The sequence below is a fragment of the Ambystoma mexicanum genome, chromosome 9 (assembly GCF_040938575.1).
Source record: "Ambystoma mexicanum isolate Mex_15411 chromosome 9, UKY_AmexF1_1, whole genome shotgun sequence".
Taxonomy (NCBI): domain Eukaryota; kingdom Metazoa; phylum Chordata; class Amphibia; order Caudata; family Ambystomatidae; genus Ambystoma; species Ambystoma mexicanum.
Window position 1 is genome coordinate 693,788,171 of NC_090931.1, and position 18,096 is coordinate 693,806,266.

General features: G+C 45.7%; 1 protein-coding gene across 3 annotated transcripts in view; it reads right to left on the reverse strand.

Annotated features, from left to right (window-relative positions):
• NDUFS1 (NADH:ubiquinone oxidoreductase core subunit S1) overlaps window positions 1–18,096 on the reverse strand; it is a 1,009,292-nt gene that overhangs the window by 700,187 nt on the left and 291,009 nt on the right. For all 3 annotated transcript variants that reach the window (XM_069615565.1, XM_069615566.1, XM_069615564.1), the window contains exons 8-9: window positions 4,995–5,180; window positions 59–193 (exon numbers count right to left, since the gene is read on the reverse strand). In XM_069615565.1, coding sequence (XP_069471666.1) covers window positions 59–193; window positions 4,995–5,180 — 321 coding nt within the window. The remainder of the gene's footprint in view (window positions 1–58; window positions 194–4,994; window positions 5,181–18,096) is intronic.

An 18,096-nucleotide genomic window follows, 5' to 3' on the forward strand; every position in this document is an offset into this window, starting at 1 on the left:
CTTGGAGAATTTGGTGAATAGTTCAGGAAAAGTAATTTGAAGCAAAGCAGCATTTTACCGTGCTTTATCAGAGATCCACTCCTCGTTGATATCTTCATTCATCTTTGGCAAAATTCGCATCACCTCTCCTGTCCTCGTACTAACAACAATGTTGCTACCCACAGCATCAAGAATGTCAATTGACTCAGTCTTTCTGGGTAAAGGAAAAACAAATATTTGTCATTTTGAAGCCTCTCTGCTACTGGATAGTGATCATACTTTTGTTTTTTTTATGCATCATGGAGAGATCTGCATTTATTACATCAGGGACAAACACAAAAAGTTAAGAACTAGTGCACAACGTTTTTAGCAAATTGTGGTAAATTGAGAAATATTTTCTTTTTGCCGCTTTCCTCCCATAGACTTCTATAGGACAATTTCTTTTTGCTTTGTTTATACTCGTGATCGGATTTCTTTTTTTTTTGGAGGTAAGTAAAGCCTCCTTGTGTTTTTGCTCATTCTTATGGGGAAACTGATCAGGCGATAAGACGATCAGTACTGAGAGACTACTTACCTCATTATAGATTTCTTGTATTTTGACAACTGTACACATCACCATAAAGTGAAGTGCGGTTAGGATACTATGTATACTTCTAATTTTCTGTAGTGGCTTTTTTGTTACATTTACAAATGTGTATAAGATGGGCTGGTGGCAGCAGATATTGTTGTATTGCATTTTATACATTTTACTTGTGCGCTGTTGCATTTATCGCAATTGGCTACTAAGAGCTGCCAGCACTCTAAGATGGCTATGAGGTTATTGGCTGTCCTTTGGCAATATTGTTCTTTGGCCTTCTTCCTGCCCGCTCGAGTCCAGAATTGCCATATATGGGAAGCCATTTTCCAGGGAAAGCTGCTGCTTTCCCAGGCAAATGGGCCAATTGTGTGGGAGCCTGTTAGGGAGAATTCTCAGAAAAGTGCTAATTCCTCTCTATTTTAGAGACCCCCAGCTCTTTTGCTGGACTTTTTCATTTTTACCTGGAGAGAGTGAGACCCTTTTTCCCCACTGTCTCATGTATTTTAATGTGATTTTTTTACACTGTGCTCCTTTTAGTTTTTGGAATCTGACAAACTCCATAGGCATCTTTTTACATTGTAGCACACAGCACCTTCACAGTGTAGTGCTACAGGGAAGTCTTCCAGATTTCCCCAAAGGTTTAAATACCTTTCTCTTGGATAACTACTGTTTCCAAGAACAGTAAAGTGAAATTGACTTTACTTACACTTTTACACTTCTAGACCCAGCACACACCATCTTACAATAGGGTGCTGGAGTGGTTACATAGTATCCCCTTTGTCTAGCTTCTCATGTAACATTTTTATGTTACCCTTTCCTCGATGTATGACTGGTGGCAGTGGTTTGCTTTTTACTACCGTGGTGTGTCTTTATCGCGGACTACGTTCGCAGCTGCAGTAAAGCACCCTTGCGTGCCATATCTGTCAAAATGGCCCAGTCTTCTTTTTTCGCCATTTCTTTGTGGAAAGGTCCTTCTTGAGATTTACTCTGCACGCCAATCCAGGCTTAGTCCCTTTGTTCGTGTTGTCTTTGGCGGGATTCACGAGTGAAGCCCGCCTCTGGCTCCATGGTGTCTGGTGGGGGCAGGAAGTGAGAGAGGTGCCCGAAATTCCTTGTGCTTAGTGTCCTAGGAGACACGAATGCACTCCTAGTTGATTGGCTGGCTGGCTGTCCGGCAAGGACAGCCACCCTGCTGGGTGATTAACAGCCAGGCTGGAATGAATGGGAGAAACCTGCATAAAAGGCGAGGCTTTTTGGCTTGGAAGGCAGAGTCGACCAATCGACGAATGAATCCGAAGAAGAACTTGAAGAGGACACCTCCTGCAACTCCTGGACCGTTGAATTGCCCGGTGAAGCCCTGCTACTGTGCTGAAACTCCAAATTTGTATTGACAGAAGCCCCTGCAAGGATGACTTCTTGCTTTGAGTTGGTGGGACAAATTAACTCCAAAGTAAGCTACCTGGACATTCTTCTCTGAGCTGGTTGAATTTCCACAGAGTTGCTGCTGGAAACCGAAACGCCAGGGAGAGGAACACTAGTTTGAGTGCATTGCTTTGAAGCTGGCCAAGAGCTCCAGGAAGATCCTCCGGACTCCCAGGAAGCAGGACTGACCGAGCCTGCGCAACAACAGAGTGCTGGACCCCAGAGGCAAGGAAAGCCCATCTCGACAGCCAGGAACCGCGGTGGTGCTGTTTACGGGAGACGCGAGGAGCTGAAACACTGAATTGCCACTAGTTTGAAGATTGCCGGTTGCTGTCGGTAACCGTCCCATTGCAGCGCAGGAGTCCCCAGAAGTCATCCCTCTTGTCACCACGACTGAGGCCCAGGAACACCAGTATCTGCAGAGCTGCACAGGAACTGAATTCATCTGCTGCATTTTCTTCTAACTAAAGGTACTGTAAAATCTAAGAGAACTTACCTCTTGTTGTAGATTTGCTTCTATTCTTCACAAGCCTAACAGCTTGTGGCCCTACATTGATTATTCTTCTTCTTCACTAAAGACTTCTAGAACATTGTGCAAAGACTTTTCTTACTTACCTGCAAGAAGTGCTTCAGCTACATAGACTTTTGCCTATTGACTTTGGCCTAGTCGGTTTCAAAGACTACTCTCCTCGGACACTGGGGAGGGTTGAAAAGCATTTGCCTACTTAAGAATATTTGTTATCTCTTGCTTGTTCTTAACCTTTTCTTTAACACATCTCAGTGCTATTCTAAATGCTAACAGTAACATATCAATGTCCACAGTGTCCTAACTATTGATGTCACCTGAGGGTGTAGGAAGTGTCTGTGTGGCATCCCAAATGGGTGCTTGCTGATTTAGGAACTAAGAGTGTGTATTTTTGAAGGTATTTGTGTGTTGCTCCCCTCTAAAGAAGGCTTATCTAAATGACCGGTAGATAAATAAATAATTCTTTTATCAAGAAACCTTGAGTTTAAGTGTTTGTTTGATTACTTGTCACTGTGAATCTTTGTGTAACTACTCTACAGCTCACATTGACCACTCTTGAGATAAGCCTGGCTGCTCGACCACACTACCAACCTGTGTAGTACAGACTTCTACCGAAGGTTTGGTCCTATTGCCAGGAGGCTGAGATTGTTGTAGTACACCCTAAGTGTCCTACCCCAAATCTGTACCTAACAGAGCCCGATGTGGGGGCTGGGACAGTCTGATCCCTGTACACATCCTGGTGCCTAAATATCTGTTGCTGGGCAGATGTGACCAGTGGCTATCCATGATTGGAGAGACACTACCAGTTTGAATAGTGCAATGGGCAAGCTTCCAGTTCACATCTTGGATAAAAGGAGGACTTGTGCAGCAATTCGACAGATCGTTGGAGCCAAGACCCCTACAAAGAAGTGCACCCGCTGATGACTCAAGGAAAATTCCTAAAGCTAACCAGCACAGACTCCAGTGAAGTCCTGCTCCTCTGTCCTGATCTCAAGTGCATCGACCCCCTGGACCTGTGGGACCAACCAGTCTTGTCCCCTGTTCGAGGATCTGTGCCTTCTTAGCTTTCAGAAGAGTTCTTGGACCAACTGGTGGACTGACTCGCTCTCTTCTAGCTCGCTGCAGCCATCACAATTCTAAGTGCATCCTTGGAGCTTGGAGGATCTACAGCGTGTACTACAAGGATGCCTGCCCCTGCATTTTCAGCCTTCTTGTGCCAATGTAAGCAGTGCTTGGCCTAATCCTTTGCTCTTCCATTGAAGATCCTCTGTCACTGCCTGACTGTGGTGACCCCTGTTGCAATCAGGAGTCACCACGATTCCTTCACTACCTTCGTTCCCTGGTGGAGTCCTGAGCTTGTATGCTCCACAGAAGTCGATCTTTTCTTCACATGGGTGTTTAGCTGGAAAGTGCTGGCAACCGAGATTCAAGTACTGTAACCGACCAACAGTAAATCCTGCCACAGAAAGTGACCGACCTCTGCACCAACAACCTGAGAAGAATGTGTCCCCAATGGAATCCGGAACCTCAGCAGTGATCTCTGGAGAAAACAGTCAGGGGGTAGGTTAACAAACACATTTTTTTCCCCCTCTGTTCTACATATGGTTAAATGGGCGCAAAATCCTGTCCCTACTGCACTAATTCCAGACTTTGGTGGTGGTGACCAAGGACCCCTTCCTAGGCCTAGCCTAGTGTAGTGGAATAGAGCGAGTTACTTACCTTAACTTATCTTTTTGAACTTTGAGCCATAACCCCAGCCATTTTGCAATCACATAGCAAGCCTTCCTGAAAGGGGTAATTCTGGAACGGATGGCTTTATGGCACAAGTCTCCAAACCAGAGGGCTGAACTTACCAAGTGTAAGTGAATGGTTTTATGGTTACTCTAATGTGATTCTACTGAATAGTATGCATCCAACTACTTACCTGTTTTAAACTGGTTATTGAATCAAATATTTTCTATCTTTCTTTAAGGGTGAGTGTGTATATCCATTTTATAATAATGTGTGACTATATTTGCTTAGTGTGCATTTTAAAGAACTAATAAATCATTGGATTGTTCTATATTTACCATTCTAACTGGAATTATTGGTGTTCTGTGCGGGTTCATTGTAGCCCTAGATCACTCATGTCCCCTCGGAGTGTAAACTTTACAGCTCTGCTACCTACACCTTGATTGGGTACGGCTAGGCTTCAGTGTCTTCCCTGTTCACAATAGGTTGGCCTCCCGAAATCAATCCGAGGGTAGATTTTTGAAATCCATCTTAGTAATTGAATGCTTCTTTGTTGTGAAGAGAAGGAGTTAGCCGAAGAGCTACAATTAGGACTTTATTGCACACTCCCATTAAACTGAATACTAGTTTGTCATCAACATAATTAACCAACAGCCATAATGGGAAAATAGAGAAAATTAAAACTCAATACAAGACAACACTAATCTTTTTGTAATCAATAGCCAGAAGAAAAAATGTATATTGTTACTTAAATCATACCGGGTTTCCCACGGACGTGCAGTGAAGGCATAAGGCTTGGATGTCAGAGCCCCCACTGGGCAGAGATCAATGACATTGCCAGAGAGCTCCGACATGAACATTTTCTCAATGTAAGTGCCGACCACCATTTCGTTTCCTCTGCCTGTAGTGCCCAAATCATCAACACCTGCGATTTCACTAGCAAACCTGAAAAATGCAACATCAATAGATTAAGATCATAAGTAGTTGATTTGTAAGCACTAGCACAACCCTAGAGGGATTGCAAAGCTCAACCAGTGGCAGAACTCTCCTTGAGCTGCCAAAAAAGGCACAAATGCTTGCCAAGCCATATGATTTTTCTCAAGTTATCTTTAAAGGACACAATCAACAGAAAATGCACCTCAGGTAAAAAGTACTTATGAGTGAACAATTAATGTTCAGACAGAGTGCGGATGTATTTGTTGTTCTTACCTGCTAAACACATTTAAGCCAATAAGATAATACAGTAATTAGATGAATGTTTTAGGAAGGTTCCCCTTTTCCCTGCATTCATGGGAAACGGGAGGCATATGCAGGTAGGCAACAGGGTCTGTCACAAACTTTCCCTTGCTCACTGTTGAGGTGAAGGTTTGTAAAACTCCCTAGGTAGGATTTTAGAAGACTCTCCTTTTAGTGTTCAGGGCTCCAACTCTCAATATATGCCTGAACTACCCAAAAGGTTTGGTAGTTATGGCTGAGCAGCTAGGCTTATTTTAGGAGGGAGAAGGGTTGTACGAAGACACCAGGCACCCAAAAACTGGAACGACCTGCCCACTGCACTAAGAAACAAAAAAATCGTACACGGTCTTCCGCAAACTGCTGAAAACTAACCTGTTCAGCTAAGCCTGCCTATGCCCTGTACGTTTAACATAGATGTATCACTTTGATGTTCCGATCTAACCAAATGAACCTCTAACTCATACCACTATGCTCGGCATTATTGCTCCATGTATGACTGTAACAAGCAGGTATTCTGTGACTGTACCAAGCAAGTATTCTGTAACAGCGCCACGATGCCCCAGGGCTGTTGTGTGCTTTATAAATTCAAATAAATAAAAATAAAAGACCTTTGAGCACACAAACATTCAAGAAGACACTACACACTTGCAGTCATATATAAATATGATTATTTATTAAACAAACTAGGCAATGTTAAATTAACTTTTCTTTTCAATTCAGTTGAGTAGGATACACTTTATACATATATACAGTAAGACCTTTGCAGTTGTAACTCACTTCAATGATAAACCTTAAGTTATAATTCAGGTAAGGGAGAGAGTATCTTCAGGTTAGTAAAAGTATTCATCAACCAACAATCACAGAAGGATTACACTGATAGGTAAACTAATTTTACACACACAACTGTAGATCAGTTGTAAGCAATTCAAGATAAGTTAAAGCACTTTGGCAATTAAAATTCAGAATCACTGTTTCAAGAAAGGCCGAATGAATCAAAACCAACAGAGTAGGTAAGACTTGCATTAATTTCACATAGACCTTAGGCGTTAAAAGTCCATCCCCATCTAGGTATGACGGCGGAGAGGAGGGGGCGAACACAAGCAATGCACAGGCTGTTGAAAGGCAAGAGCTCCAGAAGAAGACTTGTAGGAAGTAACATTATTTGTCGCAAACATGTATGGGCGACCTCCCAAACACCTGAATCAGCACTCCAGCCACACAGGAGCAACAAAGCAACTCTAGGTATGTTCTACCAAGAGTCTCACAGTACCTTATAAGTGAAGAAGAGAACGCAGCACAACATCCCCATGATACAGCTGCAGGAGACCCGGTCACCGGATTCCTAGTCAGGCAGGCGAAGGAGGAATTCTGGAATGGATCTCGCAGTAGCAGTCAAGTGGAGGGACTCTCAGTAACAGATTTGTCTCTGTTCTGTGGTTTTTGGCACCCTTTTCAAAGCACCAGTGAAGAGCGGTTACCGTCCGGTCGATTCAGCTTGTTCTCTCAGTCCAGCACTTTGATGAGGGGATTTTAGTTAGCGGAATCTTGCCTCTGGATGTCCAGAAGGAGGCCACCAAAGTTTCAGGAGGATTCCTTCTTCGAAAGGGGATGCATCACACAATGGTCGCAGGTCCCAGGGTATTGGTGAATTGCAGCTGGAGATGGTCACATCTCGTCGAGGGATGGCACAAAATGCAGGAGGTCGTCTTCAGACTGGTTGGTCCCACCAATCAATGGGATCAAGTAGTCCCTTCTGGAGCTTCCCTGTCGCTTGGGAAAGAGGACTGGAGCATCAGCGGTCACTCAGATGGCACTGGCAGTTTCTGGAGGTGGCTGCAGACGTAGTCATTCTCCTCTTCGGAATGGATCTCCAAGTGGTCAACTCTGGCTTCAGCATCAAGACCCTTCACATTTTATAAAAGGAAACCAGCAATTTAACATGCATGCTTCCATTCAAACGTGGCTGGGGCTGTCCTCAAGGGATAGCCAGGCCCCCCATTTTGACTGGATCCAAGCAGTCTTACTGGAGGCCAAAGACCCGAGGAGTTTCGGTGACTAGCAGTTTCCTGTCCTCCCAGACACACTGGCGCCTTCGGGCGTGCTTCACAAAGGGACCCCAGCTAAGACGAGACATACAAGGACCTCCCCACCCAGCGCGGCAGAAGGACCAAGAAAGAACAAACGATTGTGAGTTGGAGAAAAAAGAAGACCGGATCCATTTTGGTTCAATGGTGTCCCATGTGTCCCTTACAGCAGCTGCAAACACAGCCTGCAAATAGAAGTTTCACAAAATTTAGAAAAATATCCACATCCACCAGTCACTCACATGGATTTGTTACTGTAACTAGGAATTTACAGAAGTGAGAAACTGGTCACAAAGAATCCCCTCTGCGCTCCACTTAAGAAGGGATGTGCTGCCCTCACAAAGGAAAGGGTAGGTAGGATAAAGAAAATATAAAGAAAAACATCCACCGATCCTTAGGAACATTTGTTCCTGCAAAGAAAAATGACAACACCAAAAAGGGAAGCTCAAGGAGCTCCCAGCATCACTACACATAAGGTGCTGTGTGCTGCAGTAGGAATTTGCAGATGCCATAGGAACAGATGGTGGAAAGCAGAATCCACCAAAAGAAACCAAAAAAGGGGTGCCCAGAGAACAAAACAAGAAGTGAGTGAGGAAAAAGGTTCCCACTCACTCTAAAGAGTCTGAAAAAAAACAGTCCAGCAAGAAGTGCAGGGGAACTCACCAGATGAGGGGAATTCCACACACGATGGACATACTTCCTAAAACTCACCTTGTGGTAGACATGGCTAAGCAGTGAACGGCAACCCATAGGATGGCAATTGGTGGTTAAGATAAAGTAGAACACATACTATTCAATAAGAAAATGAAAACACAAGGTGGTTATGAAAATAAGCTACCTTATGTGAAGGTATTTTTGAGCAGCTACAAGCTACTAAATATTACAAATGGAGTCTTGGTATTCTGCTGGTTGTGACCCTACCAGTTCGAATTTGGCATACGTGGGAGGACCATCCAGTCAAAAAAACGTTACCAGGGGGTAAGTAACATGTTATTCGAAGGGACTGTGTCCTCCCACGTATTCTTAATCTTTGATGGACTCCCAAAGCAGTGTTGGATTTGGTGGAGGGAGTAAGAATTTCAGTTTCTTATTAGGTTTTCATGAACCGAATGCAGGGCTGCTCTTCCAAAGCTCTCATCCTGACCAAGGGAAGACTCTAGGCAGTAACGTTTAGTGAACGTGTGAATCTTGGAAAACATTGCTGCCTCACAAATACCTTTTATCAGTACACCCCTTTGCAGGGCTGTAGAGGTAGCCATGTCACTGGTGGAATGGGCTCTTAACCCTTTAGGAGGATCCATGCCTGCCAGTCTGCAATACTCCGAAATAGCCAGAATGATCCACCTGGATAAAGTCCGTTTCTTAACAGCCTGACCCAGTTTGTGGCCCGTATATCCAATGAAAAGGTGATCATCAATACAAAGTTTTGACAGCCTAGATATATAAAAGCTCAAAACTCTGCAAGGGTCCAACCCGTGTAATCCCTCCTTCTCCTTGCCAGGTTGAAGTGGGGGATAGAAAGAAGATTTCTGTCCTACGTGAAAGTCAGAAATGATCTTGGGTAAGAATGAAGGCTTAACCCTCAGAACAACCCTATCCTTATGGAAGGTAGTAATGGGTGGTTTAGATGAAAGTGCCTGTAACTCACTCACTCACTCTAAAGGCTGAAATTATGGCTACCAAGAGAATGGTTTTAAAGGTTAACAACCTTAAAGGACATGAGAGGTTCAAAGGGTGCACACACAAGAAATGTTAACAACATATAGGGTCCCAAGTTGGTACCTGGAAAGGAGTTCGAGGGAACACATGGTGAGCCCCTTTAGAAATTGTCATCAGTGGAATTCTGAAATATGAACATTCCTCTGACGAGCGCTTCAAGATGGACAGCGCCACCAAATAGCCTTTAATAGCACCAATGAAATGATGAAACATCCAGTGTTTCACACAGAAAAGGATCTACATTCTTGTTCTTGCACCATTTGCAGAATGTGTTTCAATGGCAACGGTACAACGACTTTGTTGCTGGCCTTGTGCCCGAAAGCAAAATCTCCATTACGTCATCCGGGAGGTCACAATCCTTGTATCTCAGCCGCTCAGAAACCAAGCGTGAAGGTGGAGTGTCTTGACCTCTGGATGGAGAACCCGACCCGCCTCTCGCGAGAGAAGGTCTTCTCTTTGTGGAATACGGATTGGAGGACATATGGCCCAATCCAGGGCAATTAGGATCAGGAGTTTCCCAAATGTTCTCAACCTCCTGATCACGTGAGGAAAGGCGGGGAATGGAGGAAAGGCATACATGAGTGGAAACGCGTCTCCTAGAGCTCCTCTTGGGGGAAAACTCCCTGGAGCAGTACAGTTCGCACTTCCAGTTGACACCGGTCGTAAACAGATCCACTTGAGGGGTTCCCCAAACGGAAAAGATCTCTTGAAGGACTTCCTAAGCTAGTTACCACTCGTGGAAGACTGTGCTCTGCCTGCTCAGAGCGTCCGCCGCCGTGTTCTCCTCTCCGGCTAGGTCAACTGCCGATAAGGATATTCCTTCTCGAATTGCCCAGTATCAGAGCTGCATTGCCTTTCTGAAAAAGTGGTAGTGACCCTACACCTCCTCTCTTGTTGAGGTAGTACATGGCCACTGTATTGTCCGTCATTATCAGGACATGCTTTCCCTGCACAGAGGGCAGGAAGGCCTTCAGCGCTAGTCCAATTGCCCTCAGCTCCAAAAGATTGATATATAGTTTGGACTCCGATGGAGAACGACTGCTGACTGTCAAATCATTGGTGTGGGCTCCCCTACCCAGTGAGTGAGGTGTCCGTCACCACTGTTATCCCCGACCATGGTTGCCAAAAAGGTTCTCCCTTCAGAAAGTTGCCCTTGCAGGCCCACCACAGAAGACCCTGTGCGACCCTGCTTGGAACCTGAAGTAGGTCCGACATCTTTCCTGAGAACTGGGACCATTGAGTTGTGAGAGCCCATTGAAGGGTTCTCATTCTCAGGCGGGCCTCTGGCACCAGAAAAATGCAGGATGCCATGAGGCGGAAGCAACCTCAAAAAAAACGTAAGGGAGATGCGGAGCACTCTGAAACTTGGTGACCCATCTGCGGAATGTCTTGAGCCCTCATCTCGGGTGGTGAGCTCTTTCCCAAGGACGTATACAGTACAGCTCCGATGAACTAGAGCTTTTGAGAAGGTCTCAAATAGGACTTCTTGTAGTTGTGAGGGAGAAGCCCAGTCTGTTAAGAGAGTAGCTGGTGACGTTGAGATGATCCAGGACTTGTTCAAGAGAATGCGCCTTGATCAATCAATCGTCCAGGTAGGGGTAGACGTGAATCCTCCCTCTCCTGAGATTCGCTGCCACCACCCCCATCAGTTTGGTAAAAACCCTCGGGCAGAGGTTAGCCCGAATGGCAGAACTCAAAATTGATAATGGGAATCGCCAACTGCGAACCGCAGGTATTTTCTGCGCTTGAGATGGATTGGCACATGAAAATAAGCATCCTGAAGGTCCAATGACACCATCCAGTCCTGGAGTTGGAGGGCCTGAAGGATCTGAGAAAGAGTGACCATCTTGAACTTGTCCTTCCTGAGGAACTTGTTCAAGTATCTCAAGTCCAAGATGGGTCTCAGTCCTCCGTCCTTCTTTGGTATTAAAAAATAAGGGGAATACCATCCCTTGTTCCTCTCTGGTTCTATAGTGCCTTTCTCTAGCAGGGTTAAAATTTCCTGCACGAGAAGCGTATCTGGAATCCTCAAAGAGAGGCTCCCCGGAGGATTGCTCTGAGGTCTCTGGTCTCTGTATGAAAGGAAGGCAGTACCCATGGGCTATGGTTTCCAATACCCACGCACTCCGAAGTAATGACTCGCCATTCTTCTAGATGCTGAGACAGTCTGCCCACCACTGAGGAATTGTGACTCAAGACCTCAGAGAGGTTTTGAGGTGGCTGATGCAGTGGCAGATGTTAAAGATGCCCCTGCTTGAGCTGACTACGCATCTCTCTCGTCCACCATGAGGGAACTTTCTTTGGCCTCTTTGACCAGCCATTCTACTCACTCTTCCCACTGAAGAGTGAGGAGCCTCGCCAAGGCTGTCCACTAGGGCGAAAAGGCTGAGGCTGCTAGTAGCCATGGCCCTGCTGATGCTGTCAGCAGAATCCAGACCTGATTGAAGAGACTTACACATGGCTTCTTTGCCGTCTCTAATTATGGCTAAGAACCCGCCTCTCATCCCCCTCGGGAATGTGCTCCGCCGCCATGGAAATGCAGTCCCATAGAGTGAATGTAAATTTTGTAAGGGCATATGTGGAGTTGGCCGATTTAAGCGCCATCCTCCCTGCAGAAAATACCTTCCTTGTCCATCCATCTACTCTTTTGCCGTCCCTATCTGGAGGGATGGTAGGGTAAGCTGCATGCGTAGAAGTTGCTACCTGTACCACCAGACTCTCTAGAGTGTGGTGTTTTGACAGGTAGTCGTGGTCACTACTGGAAGGGCGGTACTTTTTGGTCAAATTCTTATTCACAGCTGGATTGGTTTCTGGTGTTTCCCAATTCGATGCAACCCTTTTTTGCAGAGCAATGTAAAAAGGTAGTATAGGATCTGACTGAGGACCCTTCTCCAGGATGTCTGAGATCATCCTGTGAATGGTAACCAAGGCCTACTCCACCCCATGTACTCTACTACCTTGGACATGGGCTGTCTATATGACAGCATCAGCATGCTCCACTGCCTCTAGTCTTCCAAACTATAGCTCATGTGAGGTGTCCACCCCTCTGCAGGTTGTCATAAAGGTCCCTCAATCTTGATTCCTTAGAGATGAAGCTTTCTGGTACATTTGGCATATCATACTGGAGGCCAAATGGTGCTTCATTATCTGAGAGTTAATTCTCCTTATATATTGAGGTAAGGGACTTAAAATAGTCCTTCTTGGTAAAGGCACATAAGTTTAATGAATTGGACATTGGAAGAGCCTGCAAAACGTTTTTCACTGATGCCATAGGATTTGATGGAGCACTCGGCGTCAATGGCACAGCCAGCAATGATGGTGCAGCTGGCGTTGATGTCAAGGGCTTGGCTGGCGTTCAAGGCGCAGCCAGCATCGATGGTGTTGATGACCTCGACCTATGCTTTCGGCTCAACGGATCCTTTGATGACGCATCGGATCGGGCCTCGACTGCTCCCGATGAGGATCAGGCGTTCGTCCCGGTCTCGAGGGCGCACAGGATTTAGGTCGAGCACTTTCCTTCCTGGCTTCTTTGGAAGGCACGGTAGGAGCATGGCTTACAGGCTTTTGTTTTTCAAATATTTGTAGCATCTCTGCTCTGAAAGCCTCCCACTCGGCCGGAGTGGATTTCTTAGTGGGGCAAGATACCCTCACAGAGGAAGCGCCCGACGAAGTCGAAGAAGGCAAGCTAAGGTGCGACTTCTTCGATGACGAGTGGTGGGAGCCACGACTCGACCTCTTAACTTTCTCGACTAGTCGGTCAAAGGTTTTTTGGTCGGGGTAGATGATTTGGGGTTTCAACCTACGGTCAATTTCCCCTTTTGTTCCTTCAAGGCCTTTCCTGTCATCGACTAGCACTTGGAGTGGAGCATAATACCTCATACTGCTCCAAGGCACCATCAACATATAGGGTGAGGATCGGTCAATGACATTTTCGGCCCGCAATCTCAACACTTCTTGAACCCGGTCTTTGGGGTAGACGGTGTGGACGAAGACATACTCGATTTCTCAAAGCAGTTAAGCTTTTTGAAGTAAAGAAGCACGCTGTATTTCCCAAAGCGATAGCTTAGTGGTAAAACAGGACTGAAGTCAATGGGCGCTGCACATGCTATATGTACCTTCAATGACATCATCCTCGAGACAGAGGCCCTCGAGGGACATCGAGTCGATGCCATCAACGCACAGTGCCTTCTGTCGAATTTTCTTTCCCGAAGCAGCTAAAGCTGGATATTGAATATCAAAGATGAGGAATACATGAGGACACAATCCATTTGAAAAAGACAGAGGCTAGAGTAATGCGCTGGTTTCTAGATTTGCAACACTATTGCTTTATTGTGAAACATCGGAACGCTAAGGAACAAGGGAATGTGGATAAAGCTGAAGAAACCAGTGACATTAGGAGAAGGGCATGTGGGTGGAGAATCCGATAGGATTCCCCCCAGGAACACGGTCTGGGACCCTTATGTGGGCAGGGGAAGGCAGGCGCTCGCCAATCCAGACCCTCTGGTGTACTGCGGGAGGATTGCATGGACGGCGCATGGGGGAGTCCATCCAGGAAGACTGGGTCAAACTCTATTTGAAATTTTCCCATAACCCCACCCTTCTGATGGCCTTTTACCAACCAAAAGAAATAGGAAAATCCAACTGCCCTAAAAATTGACTACATGTCCCAGAATCCCTCAGGGACTGAAGAGGGCTGAAGAGGCATTCAGAGGTAAAGGACTGGTAAGCAGGCCTAACATCCTTTGGCAGGGTCAGGAAATTAACATTAAGGACATGCACCTAAAGCCAATTGCCCCACCTTAGAGGCATAAAAGGCTGCAGAAAGAAGAAGCAGGAGCTGGAAGGTCGGCAGCAGTAGCAGAAGAAGCAGAGCACGATGCTGGCAGTTCACTAAGAAGTATGAACATAGAAGGGACGCGGGGACGAGAGAAGAGCAGATTTCACCTGCAGGTTCTGAGGTGGCCCTGTGCTCACAAACCCGGTTTGACTGTGGCTGCATCAGAAGAGATTGGGAGGAGCGAACGTTTTTTCCCGGTGCGCCCAATTGCTGTGAATGCAGAGCTGAAGTTGTGCATCCACCTGAGGACTGTGTGCAAAAGCAAGCTAAGGGAAGCTGGAGAAAAGAAGACTCCATTGTCGATGCCAGATCGGAGACACCCATGCTGCAGTGGTGTGTGGGTCCGCAGAGTGCCAGTAGCAGAAGAAGGGAAGTTAGGAAGTAGAAGCAGCCCGCAACTGCTGTTGGAGCTGATGCATGAAGATCCAAACTCCAAATCACAAGCAACTCCTTGCTGGTAACCATAACCAGCTAAACGATCACTTGTGTTGAAGTAGAAGGGAGTAAAGTTGTTCATAGTAGCAAGAAGTCGTTATAACAAAGGGAAAACGCTTATTCAGCACAAGTTAAAGTGCCTGTGTAGAAAGAAACCAGTTACATTCAAATTGTTGCATTTAAAGCATAAGAGAGTGGTGCCATGTCTCCTATTAAGAGGGCGAACATTTCCGGTAATCATTCAAGAAGTAGCAGCTGACTTTCCCGAAGTGTTACAAGACTGTTTAACATCAAAGAGAGGTCACGCGTAAGAAACTGTTTCCCAACGCAAGTTAAAGCAGAATGCTGTATGAAGAAAAGGGAATGCAAGTCTTTAACCCCTTAAGTGACATGGGTTTCCCCTCGTCCCCCAGTGCCAAGACCTTTTCTGGTTATTTGGTATGTTGCCATTCAATGCCTTGTAACTTTTATTACATGAGATATCTCAGCCAAATGCGGCCCCCTTTTTCCCACATGTAGGTGGTCGTAACGCCACCCAGGAATCCTAGTTTGCTGTAGGAGGGTGAGAAAATAACAAAAAGGGGAGAACATTTTGGGTTTTTTCAAAAAATGTCAATAAAATGATGTACAAAGAAGCCTGTGGTTTTTTTCCTTTTAAGAGCTAGGAACAAATGGTTTGCTGCGCTGAATTCCCCATTTCCTGGCTCTCAGGCACAAGTTGAGTGGACAGAATGGAAGAAAAGGGTAGGAAAGCTGAATGGGAGGACAGAAAGGCATACGTTTCTGAAAAGTAGACAGAATCCCAAGTTTAAGAAGGGGTGATTTGCGCAGTTCAAGCAACAACTATGTAGGGAAAGATTCCATAGTTTGGGGAAATTTTTTATTTTTTTTTTTAAAAGTTATGTGATTGACATGGTTGGCCTGGTACGGCAATGGCTTCTAGGAATTCTGAGAAAAACAATGCGCCGCTACATTCCCCCGACTCTTGCAGTTAGGAAATCACACATTTTTTGTAATGTTTCACAAAACAAGTAATACCACAAGACAAAAACAGAGCCATGGTACACAGGAGTCTTATGCTTACAGGCTGAACAGACGTACTTAGCATGTGTAAATAAGGAAAACAAATGTGGTGAGGAAGGGCAAGCATATATTTTTTGAAAGAGCACAGGCAGACCTTTTGAAGGGTAGGTTACTTGTGCAGGTTACAGAAGTGTATAGTGCCTGAAGCAGCGACTAAATGTAGGTCACATTTGGGAAATGAGGGGATTGTGTGACAAGAGGCAGCAGCAAATTGGTCGAAATGTTTCGAAAACCGCGCAAGCAGAACAAATGTCATACCTTCCTACGTTCCCACAGTTGTCCCGACGAAAACGGTACCTCACATGTGTGGGTGGCACCTACCTGGGCGCAAAGGGGAAAAGCCTAAAACACAGATAACCCCAAGTCTTTTCACACAGCACATTTTCAGGAATTTGGCTCATGTGCGCACCATACAGATTTGGGCCTAGGGTGTCCAAGCCACCAAGGAAAACTGGGAACCCCATGCATTTCGGAAAAGAGGACACCTGTGGGAATCCACAGAAGTCTGACTTGCGCAAATCGGCCCACAATGTATAACCCAGAACCCCCTAAGGACTGTATTAAAATATATTTTCACAATCAGCCCTGTGGACAGATTCTGAGAGGCCACGCTATTCTGATGAACAGGGACCAGCGCTAATGTATAGCAAAACTCTATCTGGGAAGTGTAACTGAACAGCAAGGCTTAGACTTAGGAAGGTGTGCGAGTGGTGAAAGGTTGAGTTAAGCCCACACAGAGCACTCTTGATACAAGTTAGGCAGAAAATGTAAAAATAAATTTGAGGCCTTAGCAAACTCAATGAACAGCCACAGATAAGAAACACACTAAAACTACTATTATGTACACATTCACCTTGGTGTGCTCTGCTAAGAGCACTAGCACTTCACTTTTAAATACAGATAGAAATAAGTTTTAAAATACTTTAAGCAAAGCAAGTGAATTAAGAAATAGAAAATGGTAAGTAATCAATGGTTTCAGAACTTGTAGGTTTAGAATAAAAGGAGATAAAAAACACCATTAGAAAACTCAAATAAGTCGCTAACCTTAAGAGGACCTCCCCTACCCTGAAAAGCAGAAGCCTACAGCCTTTTAAGTCACAGGTACCAATAAGCATCTTTTCAGGTAGCTAGGAATATCTTTGAGGAAGGTGCACAAGTGTGGCTTGTGTCAACAAGTAGCTTGAAGTGGTCCAAATATTGATGAAATCAAGAGGAAAGTTTTTAACAGACCCTCTCCCAAACCAATCACTTTAGCGCAGACCCAGGGGCGGATAACAGGCCATAATAGAAATCTTCAAGGCAAGGGCACGATAGGGCTAGAACTTTACGCCCATACAACCTAGCAGCCATGGGCACTTTAAGAAAATGGTAGAAGGCGACCCTCATGGCGAGAACAAGGAAACTGGCCCTTCAAGACCCCTCTTAGGAGTGGAGAGCTGCAACTTCATTGAAATGGGTCATAATGTACTCTGGAATGCCGGCTAGCGTTGCTCCGCAGTCAGCATTCCAGGTGCTGTTAAACGGTTGAAATTGGGGCTTAGTGGCTGTGTGGCCACGGGGTCTGCCCTAGTAAATAAAGGACTTGCCTAATCCACCGCCTCTGGATTTTCTTCATTGGCGACGAGGATTAGCACTAGCGAGGGATAGCCGCTGTATGTCCCATGTGTCCAGGAATTCGCACATTGGCAAGTCGGGCGGCCACAACTCGATCCAGTTATCCTTCAAATCCATCGCGGAGACGGTAGGGGCAGAGGGACTGGGCACGGCAGTGCACAGATAGCCAACTTTTATCCCCGTGCCTGGTGGCTAACACCGAAGTAGTCCCAGTCACTGGAGCCTATAAGCTGGAGGAAAGGACACAGCAACGTCGACATTCCGGAAGCCATCTTTGGTTGCCAGGCAACGTTTTGTTTGGATTTTGACGGTAGTTACACGGAACGAGCAGGAGGCGACAAAACAAGTTATTTTGGAATCTGGAAGCGATCGAATTTCGGAATTGGTCATATCCATTGGCAAATACAGGTACTGTGGCAAAGTATTTTCTTTGTAATTTAAAGCTGCATTACAAGGGGTACAGGCTGAGAAACAGTGTTTGGAACCTGTAAGTGACTGGCTTTGGAATGCTGCCATATACAGGGTGAGTGCAGAAACTGTTACAGGTGAAGCATTTTCTTCTGATCCATAGCGGTTTCACCAGGTGGCACGGGAAGGCAAACATGCATTATACCTATAATGACTTGGGGGATCTGAGAGTGACCAGTCCTGGAATGTGCTATATGTATGGGCTAGTTAAGGTACTGCGACAACAGGAACATCATTTATGGCGCATAAGCTTCATTGTAAGCGGCAGTGAGCAGCACTGACATACAAGGCATCTGTGGGCTAGTTGCAGGTGCAAAGGACTGGTGGGGCCCTCAGCCACCATGCAACATAGTAACGCCAGACCTCCTCCAGCAATTCTAATGTC